At 40.0% G+C, this 12,529-nt stretch overlaps 1 protein-coding gene across 1 annotated transcript in view; it reads left to right on the top strand.

Moving 5' to 3' along the window:
• The window catches only part of LOC126247985 (potassium channel subfamily K member 1-like), a 238,112-nt gene extending 226,398 nt beyond the window's left edge, over window positions 1-11,714 (top strand). The window contains exon 4 of the mRNA XM_049948557.1: window positions 9,368-11,714. Within this exon, the coding sequence (XP_049804514.1) occupies window positions 9,368-9,645 (278 nt within the window). The 3' untranslated portion in view covers window positions 9,646-11,714. The remainder of the gene's footprint in view (window positions 1-9,367) is intronic.
• Window positions 11,715-12,529: the final 815 nt, after the last annotated feature.

The following is a 12,529-nucleotide window of genomic DNA, read 5'->3' as shown; positions in this document are numbered from 1 at the left end:
TCCGATGATGACCCGTATGTGCCCGACTGGAGATCGAGCAGGCCAGGGCAACATGTCGACACTCTATAGAACATTCTGGGTCACAACGGCCGTATGTGGGAACCATTATCCTGTTGGATGCTTCTGGAATGCTGTTCGTGAATGGCAGCGTAACAGGTCGCATCAGCAAGCTGACGCACAAATTTGCAGTCAAGGAGCATGGGATAATTACGAGAGTGCTCCTCGCGTCATACGAAATTGAACCCCAGACCATAACTCCAGGTGTAAGTCCAGTGTGTCCAGCACTCAGACAGGTTAGTTGCAGGCCCTTCTAATCAACAAGCGGCCCTCACTGGTACCGAGGCAGTCAGGTTCCATTAGAAAACACAAGAGACCTACACCGTGCCCTCCAATGAGCTCTCGCTTAACGCTACTGAAGTCGAAAATGGCGGTGGTTTGTGGTCAGTGGAATGGACGCTACAGGGCGTCTGGCTCGGTGCTGTCCTTGCAGTAACCGATTTGTAACAGTTGTTTGTGTCACTGTGGTGGCAACGGCTGCTTAAATTGCTGCAGTAGATGCAGTACGATGCGCCAGAGCCCCACGCCTGACGCGATGGTCGTCTCTCTCGGTAGTGCCACTAGGCCAGGGCTTAACAACTGGCCGGTTTTGAGCGCGAGTACTCGCGTCTGCTCAGGCACGTGCTCGCGAGCAGGTGCAAGGTCCTGGAGTAGGGAGGGAGGGGAAATGCGCGCGCACGTTTGAATGTGATCTCGCGTTCTTAGCAGATTTAACTAGCCATCTGAATGCTTTGAACATTTTACTACAGGGTAAAGATCTGCTAATTACTCATTTCATAGATCGAATACAAGCTTTTAAAATGAAATTGACACTTTGGGTGAGTCCACTGGAAACAGGAAACCTAGCTCATTTTCCTAAATTATCATCCATGCAAGATGTTCACAAAGACTGTGAACGTTATTCACATAGTTTAGTTGATCAGCGCTTTCAAGATCTGACAGCACTAGACAGTGATTTTGATCTGTTCTCTCCATATTCAGCGAATATTTAAGAGATTCGTCCTGAGCTGCAGCAAGAAATTATTGACCTGCAGTGTGACAGAGAATACAGAGACAAATTTCAGAACAAGAAAAACATTTTTGGAATTCTACAGACACTTCCCTCACGATAGATTTCCTCGTTTGCACAAACTGGCGGCTACAATAATATCAATGTTCGGTTCCACCTATGTTTGTGAACAACTGTTCTCTGCAATGAAATGTAACAAGACGCACCTGAGAAACGCATTGTCTGATCGAAATTTAAACTGCACGCTGCGCCTAAAATGCACAAGAACAATTACTCCGAACATAGACGCAATTGTAAAGGGCAAAAAGTACAAGATAACCGAGAATCCCACACTTCAGTGACACCTTTTATTGTGTAACAGTTCACAAATTAATGCGAATGTAGAGGCATACACTAAGCTAATAAAATTATGTGGCATGTGTACATTCTCCTTTATTTGTTTCATTTGTCGCAGTAATAATTCGTGAGTGATATCCCTGCAGGTGGCCGCGGATTTACATTGACTGGCGGCAGCTGTTGTGTGCCCCACGTGACTCTCCCCACTCTCCGCTCTGGTCCGGTAGTAGGGGTAGCGTGCTCACACTGCTCCGTGCTCGCACCTTGCTGCTCACAGCTTGCTCCGCGAGCACGTATGTTGTGAAGCCCTGCACTAGGCCATCAGCCAGGAGCCCTGTCTCGTTGCGACCGTACATTCCCGTGTATCGTAGCCCTGTTACAACACCTCTTTCAAACACAGTGAGCTGTTGACAATAGGATCTTTGCCGTCTTAAAGGCATTCTTGACTAACATCAGCTCACCACTTCCAGTCTCAGACGTAACTAACGCTCACGACCGCTACAGCTCGTACTTAAAGGAACTTGATTTGCATCCTCATAGTGGTGCTACTAGCGCCACTCTTATGCAGCTGGCGCGAAATATGAATAGGAAGAATATTCCAGATGTAGAAACACGGCTGCGAACTTTCGCTTATGTCACACAACTCCTTCTTGGCGTTGCGGTCCTTCCTTCCATCAGTGTATTAGGTAGTGCATGCTGTCGGATGCATACCGATAATATCAGTATCCTCGAATTAAATGTTTTGACTTGCTTGGAGCAGCTTTACTTGTAGCTTTGTAAGAAATTAAATGTATCGAATGCCAGTTGGAAAGCCCATGAATATGTTACATAACTAGGTGACTATACTACTAGTAGACGATTATCTTCAAAAACTCAATTTTGCATTATAAAGTTATTTTATTTTTAAGAACTCATTTATAGATATGGTAGAAAAACAATTCTACGAAAACAAAAGATTATTTCTGAACATACTTGCTATAGGCCGTAACGACTTTGGTGCTGCGACATTTCATTTCTGCATTACCTCAAAAAATTGTTTGCTACCTTGCTTAGTTCCGACATACAGCATATAAATTCGTTTCATTAAATATATTCACTCCAATAAGTATGTTGAGTTTAGGCAATAAAGAACAGTAGTGTAACATAAATTTTTGTTACAGTCTCTTCCAAGAAGTCAATTGTGATGATACCCTGTGAATCCACCACTATAACTGTTTCGTTATGTGATTTTAGTGTGCGTTTACATTGGCCACCTACCATTTTTATGGCAGTTTTATCAATGTTCTGTAATAGCATACGTCGTTTCGTCTATAGCTTCATAACGCCGAAAACACGAGTTTGAAATGTCTTTCTTCAAGCGGTTTTGATCTAGAGTCAACATATAAAGCACCCATTTTACTATTAGCTCCTTCATACGCCTAAGTTCATTCAGGATATTACACTGTCTGACAAAAAGAGTAAAGCACGCAGAAGGGGGGAGGAAGCAAAATGAAGCTACCCCGTTTGAAATGGTATATGATATAATTTCAGTGATTAAAATATCGAGTCAAATTTATAAAGAACTTGGCAGTATGAGTCAGTTTATCACAAGCACGTCCTATCTCCTACAGCCTGGATGCAACCACTGATTCGGTTGGGAAGGGTGTCACAAATCCGTCTATCCTCTCTTAAGGCAAGTTCTCCCACAACTGTCGTCATCGGTCCTTGATATCCCAGGTACGGGCACTTGGACAGTGTTGACTACCGAGCTGGTCTCACACATGTCCTTTTGGGGCGGATCTGGGGAGCGAACTGGCCACGGCAGTGCCTTAACACCACGCAGATAGCTCACAGAGCGACGAACCATATGTGCTCGAGCATTGCCCTGTTCAGGATGTAAGTGACCTTTTTTTTTGTGCCTTCAGAGTTTCCTCAATCAGTACCATCCGATGATGGTCATCCGGGGTAGTGCACAACCGTGATTCATACCTGAACACAACATGACGCCATTAATCAGCAGTCGTTGCTTTCCGGTCACGGCAGCGCTCCAGAAACAGCCGTTTGTGTTGTGATGGTAACAGCAGCCTACGCGTGGGATATTAATTCCGTAGTCCGGCTGCCGCTAGTCTCTGACCAATGGTGCGGGATGATGGCAGGCACAGATGTGAGAGGGTTGGTGCACAATAAGGCGATCCGCCCTTGTGGTGGTGAGACATGGTTCACTGGAACCTGGAAGACGAGTATGCTTGCCCTCACATTTCCGTGCAGTCCAGCACCGGGCCACTGCCACATCTGAATTCACAAATCTTCATACTGCACGATTCGACCAGCCGGTGAAGTGGAGATCGCCAATGAGGCTTCTTTCAAACTCTGTCAGGTGCTAGTAACGGTGTTTTACAGGAGTACGCAGCGTCTCCGTATCCTTCACAATGACGACTCAATATCTGACCCTGTCCACTCCCCCTTTTATACATTAACCAGGCTTGCTAACAACACTAAACACGAACAACGCTAATATATCCTGGTCACCGTTCTACCTGTCAAACAGAACTGTAACTAATCATTTACATACCCGTCAATGGTGTGCACATGTACGAAGTTAAATTAACATCTGACCATGTCTTCTGGGTGATTCACTTTTTTTGTCATGCAGTGTATTGACCCTTTGCATTAAATGCATGGCAATAAATTCACGGATCTCAACGCGACGATCTTTTATAACCATATTACGAATTTTATTGGCCTTTATTTATAAAAACCTCAAGGAAGCATCCAGATCGTGTTAAAACTGCAGTGCCCCTAAGAGAACATTTAATTTTATTTCCGTAGTGCTCGGGTACAGACACCTTCCAACAAATTAGTTTGTATCTGGATCCGAATTTACCTTTTTAAATAAAAATTTCTTATCATTCCATGTAACGTATCATTATACACAAGTGTGACAATTGATTAGCTGGTAATAAAAAACTGCACGTTGCATCTTTTTGAAAGTTCGAGAGCATAACAAGAATCATGCTTACAATCGATCTTGTCATTTAATAAAATATGCTGATACCTAGCTGAAATTTGCTTCGATTATCGATCCATGTTTGTAGTTCCTACTTTTTATTTGATAGTAATATGTGGCAGATTATAATTTAACAATACACTGAAGCTCACAATCGAACTATATTATTACTTCTGCATCTCTTCATTTACATATTTAGTCTGTTGCTGCTGAGAATTACCTTTTAATTATTTCTGTGGCCTTTTCTTCATTTATCTTATCAACAAAATTCAAGTGGAATAACTGTTTTGAAGATGTCTTTGTGCTGTTATTTCATAGATTATGACATTTGGCTATAGCAGAAATTGGGATAGTCAGCTTGACAAATTTTCCGCAACTATATTATATTAGCAGTATATAAACTTTCCACTGAAATATGATCTTAGTATTTAACATAATTCAGGAGCCCCACGTCCGTGATTATCTCTAGGAACAATTGTTGAGTTCCAAATTTTTAAAAGTACTGAAAGATATAAATATTTTTGCCTCTCCTCTATTTCTCTGGCGTTATTTTGAAAATGCACTTCATAATTATTTTCTCACAATATATATAGCAAAGAATTATTTCTTGCCAAGGAACATCTTTCTAATGCATCTGTTATTGCAGACATCCATAAGATTATAAATAAATAAAAAACAACAACTTTACACAAATTATATTTATTCGAGGTATTTTCTAATAAACTTACAACAAGTGTTCAAACAGTCTGGCCTTAGCCTCGTTACAAGCTTAACACACAGGCAGCAGTGGCCGTCCAACTCTATGGAGCATGCCAGGATTGTATTTCATTACTGTTTTATTCAATCAGTTGACGACTGGTGGGAACTGAAGAAGTGGAAACCAAACTTTCGATATCTCTCACGGAAGAAGTATTAGCTTGTTAAAACAAACAAACGAGCGTGCACACGGTACGTCCTGTCCAATCTGTCCACTGTACCTTAAAGTTGATAGCTGTGCTCGCATCTCAACACTGAAATGTACGGGAGCTTCGTAGCTCTGGAAGCAGAGATTGCGAACAGCTGTGTGCGGTAATTTCGTAAATGCGACGTGCTGAAACCAATAGTAAACTATTTTACTATTTAATTTAAGCATGATAGCACAAGAATAGATTCTAGAAGACGATTACAAACCCTTCCAGTCCAGATTTTCACAGAAACCAATCGTTGGTGAGATTTACAGCAGTTGTATGTGATTTCCCAGAGTCCCATTTATGGTCGCCACGACTGTAAAATAAGTGCTTGTCTGCAACTTCCTGTGAGATTAAAACAGTATGTCATACTGAGAACTGCCAGCGTATTAAAGCGCCACCTCCAGGGCTAGGGAAGGCGAGCCTGACCCGGATCGAATCTGCCTGACGGATGAATGACGAGGGCTGGTGAGCCAGCCAATCTGGGTGTGGTTTTTAGGCGGTTCTCAACACCCCACTAGGTGAAAACTGGGCTCATACCCACGTCCCACTTCAGATATACATTACACAAACATTTAGAAGACATTCTCGCAGTTGTACACAGGATTAACGCCAGACATAGACAGATGGGGTGCACAGACTCCGTCGTGGAAGGCGAATAAGAGACTGCTGTCCTTAGATGTTTAGTCTCTTCAGACCCTTAACCAGCAGCAGCGTCAGCACCCAGACTGAGATTCAAACCCAGAACCTTTGCCCTCTGTGAGCAAATGCTCTACTGATTGAGTGGAAGTAAAGCGATGAGAGCGAGTCTCAGTGGTGGCTGGATAGCTCAGTCGGTAGAGCATTTACCCGCGAAAAGCTAAGATTCTATGTTCGAGTCCCAGACAAGCACAAAGTCTGAATATACCAGGAAGTATCAAATCAACGCACACTTCGGTACAGAGTGAATACTCAATCTGTTACTGGTTATATCCTTGTACTATATGTTTAGGGCGCTCAATATCGAGCTCATCTGATCTCATACTAAAGCTCCATTCTCACTCACGTCCATTCACACTTTCACACACAAGTACAAAATACAGGGTGTATCAAAAAGAATCATACAATTTAAGGAAATCATATCTATCATGTTATTTGAGATATGTGCGTGAAAAATGTCCTGTTGGAAAGAGTAAACTCTCGAGATTTACATGGTTCCCGCTAGGTAGCAGCAGTGTGCGTCCACTTCAGTTCTAGTAAAAATGGTGTCGGGACAAAAGAAAGCGTTTTGTGTTCTACGTTTTGCGAGTGCGGGTCAATAATAACTGTTCAGCGTGATCTTCGTACTAGATAAGGTGTGAATCCTCCTGCAGCACAGAGCATTAGACGATGGTATGAACAATTCCGAGAAACAGGTTGTTTGTGTAAAGGCAAATTGCCGGGCCGTCCCCGAGTGTCTAACATAGTTGTAGAACGCTTCCGCCATAGTTTCACAAGGAGTCCGCAGAAATCCCTTCATCGTGCAGCTCAACATGCCCTCGACGTCCGTCTGGCGCATACTGCATCGACGAATACACATGAAACCATACAAAATTCAGCTACTGCAAGCTTTTCGTGAAGGTGACAAACAACAACGTTTCGAGTTCTGTAATTTCGTTCTTGGCAAGATGGAGGTGACAGTTTTCTTCCATGCTTAGTTTTTAGTGACGAGGCAACATTCCATTTAAATAGAAAGGTGAACCGTCATAATGTGAGAATATGGGGTACGGAACAACCACATGAAGTTGTACAACATGAGAGGCACTCTCCAAAGTTTAATGTGTTTTGTGCAGTTTCACGGGAAGAGGTGTATGGTCCACATTTCTACGCCGATAACACTGCAACAGGAAGCACATATCTCGATATACTTGAGAACTTTCTTTTCCCACAGTTGGAGACTGATTTGAAAGACTTCATTTACCAACAGGATGGAGCACCACACATTGGCTTCTGGAAGTGCAGGAACTTTTAAATCAAACGATCACTGAACGATGGATCGGTCACACTGGACCATGTGATTCCGCCTTACATTACTGGTCTCCTACGTCACAGGACCTGCCTGTATGTGAATATTTCTTGTGGTGGTTTATAAAAGATTCTGTTTATATATCTCCGTTACCAACAACAATACATGAACTGAGACATCACATAACAGCAGCTGTGGAAGCTGTAACTCAAGACACGCTCGCTGCAGTGTGGGAACAATTTGAGTACCGCATTCACATATTTCCGTGCATCTCAAGGGAGGCACATTGAACACCTATTAAAAGGTATAAAAAAAGTTTTGAATTTCCCTTTCACCAAAAAACAAAATTCGTTGTATATGTTTATTAGTTTCAGAAATATAGACGTTCCAAATCGGATGATTCTTTTTGATACACCCTGTACACAAGCCTCAGTCTACAACCATTTCGTAAAATTCATTATTAAAATACACGTAAGATAACTATGCAATAGCTAAAATAAAACCGCCTTTTTAGCTGAGCGGTCAGCGCATCTGACTGCCATTCAGCAGCCGGGTCGGAGGTTTCCTTCCTCTTGGACTGGGTGTTGTGTATTCCTCGTCATCATTTCATCATGATCGACACGCAACTGAAAAGACTTGCATCTCGGTGGTGGCACTTCCCAAGTTGGAGACTCATTTCGCTGAATTAATACAACAGGGAAAGGTGATCACTGATTACTGGGTAAAAATAGGGTGAGCCATCAACCATTAAAACACATAAAAATACTCTACCTAATTACCTTTGTAGAAACTTAGATTCTACACAGCATTCTGAAACAGGAACCACACGCTTTTCATAGAGTCCTGAAATAGATCGGAGCATGTTGCAGCCGTCATATTTTGACATAAAACACGTACTATTGAAATTTGATGAACATATTTCAGTCGACTACAAGCGTCGCACGCTGGTGGCTTACTCTCACCGGGCGAGCAGAGCACCGTGTCTGGATCACGTGAAATCACTTCCTCCGATCTCAGCGACCGGAAAGAGGAACGCCACGAGTGTATCGTTTGTTTCACCGACCATAGCTTGTAGTTTCCCCACCCTAATCTCTCGTCCTTACACAGACGCATGATCCTGTTTCTCAACAGTGAGGTAGCTGTAAAATAAGCCACACAAGGTGCCTCAATCCACGAGTATAAATGGGCATTTTTATATTGATACCATTGCACAAGTCCCATGTGCATTTCAGGATAGGTTGGTGCTAATACCTGTATCTGTTGAAGGTGCTCCACGTGTAGACTGTACTCCTAGAATACTCTCCGAACGGTTACGTGGCCTGCGCCGTAGCACATAACTCAGTAGACGTACAACTTCAAGGTGTATTACTACACCTATGTACAATGACAGCCACAGACTCTAGCGTACTTCTATCACTCCTTCCATTACCAACATACTCAGGACGAAGACTCCTAGTTTCGATAAACTGCAGCAAGGTTAGCGTCATGCAGATGCCTCCCGTTAGGCAACCGCTAATGGTAATTATAGCGATCGTTTCTGCCCATATCCCGCCGCTTCACCGTAACTCACAATCATGCCAATGAACTCAAATTATCAGCCGTCCACGTTGGATCCTGAATTTCATATGTAAGCCATAATAATTAGTAAGGCACACTGAAAACTTACAAGCAAAATAACAACTAACAACGAGTTTCCTAAGATGTATTGCGTATAATGACCGATTTGTATCACGCATGTAAACATATCGTAAATGACTGGTTAAAAGGGATGTGTCCTTCAACAAAGCGTGATCTTATGTGTGTGGCCTAAAGTTTTCAAAATTTCTGAAACACCATTCATATTTATCACAAGTGTTTTACTCACTAACTTTAATTCTTATGTTCCAACTTAGTTTCACAGAACAAGAAAATACACTGCTAGCATGTGTAAATTTAGATAGCTGAGATACTGTCCAAAAACGATAGTGAAAGAAAGATATCTTTATTTAGAGAAACCAATAGCCAAAGTAAAAACGGTTTAAGCTAAGAGTTCTGTTCTTTTTCCTCAGGTTATCTTCTTGCGGGCTTGACATTTATGATGCTGACACTGACTGTATTCTACGACATCCCCCAACTGAATTTTGGTCTATTCTTCTTGATGCGTTCTGATGAAACAACTGGAGATCCAGAGAAAGTGCGCTTGCAGACGCCGGGAACCATTGGTCCGAAATATACGCAGCAGCTGGATGATGGAGGATCAGGACGTCATGCAGTGGTGCGTGTCAAGTCACGCCATGACGATTCTCCTAGCCCTGAAGACACCACACCTGTACACGCTCGCCCTTAAATTGGCATACTGCTTTACTGACCTTTCAAAGAAAGCAAGGAAAATTTTGTAGCAAAAAGCCACTTGTGACTTTCCTTGGAATATTTTTAGTTTCATTGAAACTGCAAATATGTCTGATCAGTTTTTAATTAGCGCTTAATTCCTTCAGTTAATAACCAACTGGCATTGTTTTGCAGTGGTTTATTACAAATATGTTATATTTATTTATAACTTTGCCATTAAACATGAATAGTACCTCTGTGTAAGTTTAAGACCGTCATGTAACTATCTAAAAACATACAACTCAGTTAATCTGTGGCAGTTTCTGGAGCATTATGTAAACTATCAGGATGATGAATAATCAAAATATGGAGCAAATTTTAAGCACAGTACCATTAATCTGTTGATATTGTCAGAAGAAAAGGTAGACCATACCAGCAAACTTAAAAAATTAACGGTTACTAGCAAGTATGGAGATGTTTGTTAAGAAATGTGTCCCCATTATACTTAAGTGTCAGCTAGTACTTGCAGAAGTTCCTCGCTGTAGACCTGAATAAAGCCTCAATTTAAATAATAATTCCTTGCCTTTCTGTGACATAAATAATGAGTTAGGGTCAATTACCATTTTGTGTAAAATTTAAATAATCCTTCAATTTGAGGTTATTTGTAGGTACATAGTTTACCTGAATTTAGAATCAATCAACCGATTTTCTTTAAATCACAGTACTTGCTGAAGGACAAAAATTTATGGTTAATCACATTTAAATGGTCCAGCTCCTTGGTGTACCATCTCATAAATACTAACCTTTCATTGCACAAAGTTCACAGCTTATGTTCCTAAGTTTATTTATTATAAATAATCTAGTGGACATTCCCTTCAACACAAATCCATGAGCTCATGTTATCAATTATTTAACTTATTTATTTTTGCTACAAAATTTAAGCTTATGTCTTTCAACTGCTAGCCAATTGATTAGTCATAGAATTCGTCAATAAAATTTGTTGCATCTGAACATTTAGGTTCCTATGCATATGATTAAGTGTCAAATTAATTTATTTGAATGAAGATGTTGTTTGAAGTCTCTGAAGCAACACTGAACTCTAAAATGTATCTCAGTATGTTGAATAAGGGATTACAAAAATGTAATTTACATAATCTATGAATTTTTGTCTGCATTCTAAGTTTAGCAGACGTACAACACAAGACTTACAACCAACGAAAAGCTCTTATATTTTTAATTTTAAGGCAGCCCTTAACCTGAAAATAAAGTATTTCAGACGTCAGACTTTATATACTTGTTTTCTGCTCATCAATCACAAAATTACTCAAAATTGTTTTATGAAGCTCTGTATACAAATAAAGAATTTCGGTAACTGCAAATGATCAGAGCCTGTGGAACTTTGCATGGGATTGATGTGAAATGAGTAAATAAAGTTTGTGAATATTTTATGTTGGATTTTAAGAAACCATTTCAATCTAACCAAAAAATGTAACATTTTGCAATGCTGTGCAGTTCATGTTATATATTAAAGACACTAATTATTGCTTTTAGCCATACCAGCGATTCAAAAGATATATACATATATATATATATATATATACATATACAGTAGGCATATGTGTTTCACATAACAGTCAAATTTGAATTATATATTATATCTTTAGACATGTAATGAAAATAAATTAGCTTGAAAAGAACTTTATGTGAATAGCAGTAGTCATGCCAGAATATATTTATCACTGGTTAATCACACTTAGAAGTATACCTGCAACTGTAATCATCTCTTGCCTTTCATTGTAACTAACCTGTGATAAATTAGTTCCCACATGGAGGAAAGAGGAATTGAATCATGTACTATTTTAAAAAAATCAGTGAATGTCTTCTTAATTTAAAAACTCACTAGCAGGACAATAAATTGGTAATATTATTCATTGTTTTCAAATCAACAGAAGATTATTTGTAACAGGAACTTGTGAAATAAGATCTGTCCACATCTACTGCACAGAAATTAGTGTTAGCAGAATAAATAATGTAGCTCCTCTTAACAGAAGATATGTAAGAACAAATAAAGTATGTCTGTGTAAATAATGTTGAAATTATTTATCACTTGTTTGACAGTGAACCACTTCTCAAAATCAAATACAAAATACCTATGGCAGACATTATACATTTTTGTTTGAATAAGCCAATATTTTAAGGCACATTGTTACCATTTTTGCGTATCACAAGAAAAGTTACACAAAAATCTGTCCACTGGTATATATTTCCTTATTTCTACTGTGATCTACTAAATCTACAAGCATGACTTTATTTTTTTCGATAACGCCATTACGTGTTCAGACTGTCATTTTATATTTTCTGTATAAATCTTAAAAGAAAACGTCAAGTAGAACGAGGCATATATTAAAGAGAAAGTGAGAGTTTCAAACAAGCGATATAAGGAACATGATAGAACATGTTTAATTAAACGAAAACGTTTCATAAATGTCGAGAAGAGGATATGAATGATAACAGATTTCCAAGTTAATGGATTTTCGGCCTAATCACTGTTGTCAAATTGCTTTCACAAATTTGCGACAACTTTGTTGTCTTCATTAGATATCGAGAACAGATTTCATTGCACGTTGTTCAGACTACATCCAAATTGTGTATAAGACATGTCATGCGTTGCCCTAGAGATTATTTACTGGCAACTAAAATTATAATAGTGTCATATTTTTACAGTCTGCCGAAGACTGTAAAAATATGACACTGTTCTGCTGCACAGTTTTGTTTTGTGTGAAATTTGTGTGAGAGTATTTTATTCTTTTACAATTCCAGGGTAACACACAACATGTCCCGTTCACAGTTTGGAGTCCAAGTAGCGAGCAAGGAAATCTGTGCTCGATACCGGACGAAGAGAA

Source organism: Schistocerca nitens, chromosome 3 (genome assembly GCF_023898315.1).
Source record: "Schistocerca nitens isolate TAMUIC-IGC-003100 chromosome 3, iqSchNite1.1, whole genome shotgun sequence".
NCBI classification, from domain to species: domain Eukaryota; kingdom Metazoa; phylum Arthropoda; class Insecta; order Orthoptera; family Acrididae; genus Schistocerca; species Schistocerca nitens.
This window is presented reverse-complemented; position numbering and strand designations above follow the sequence as displayed.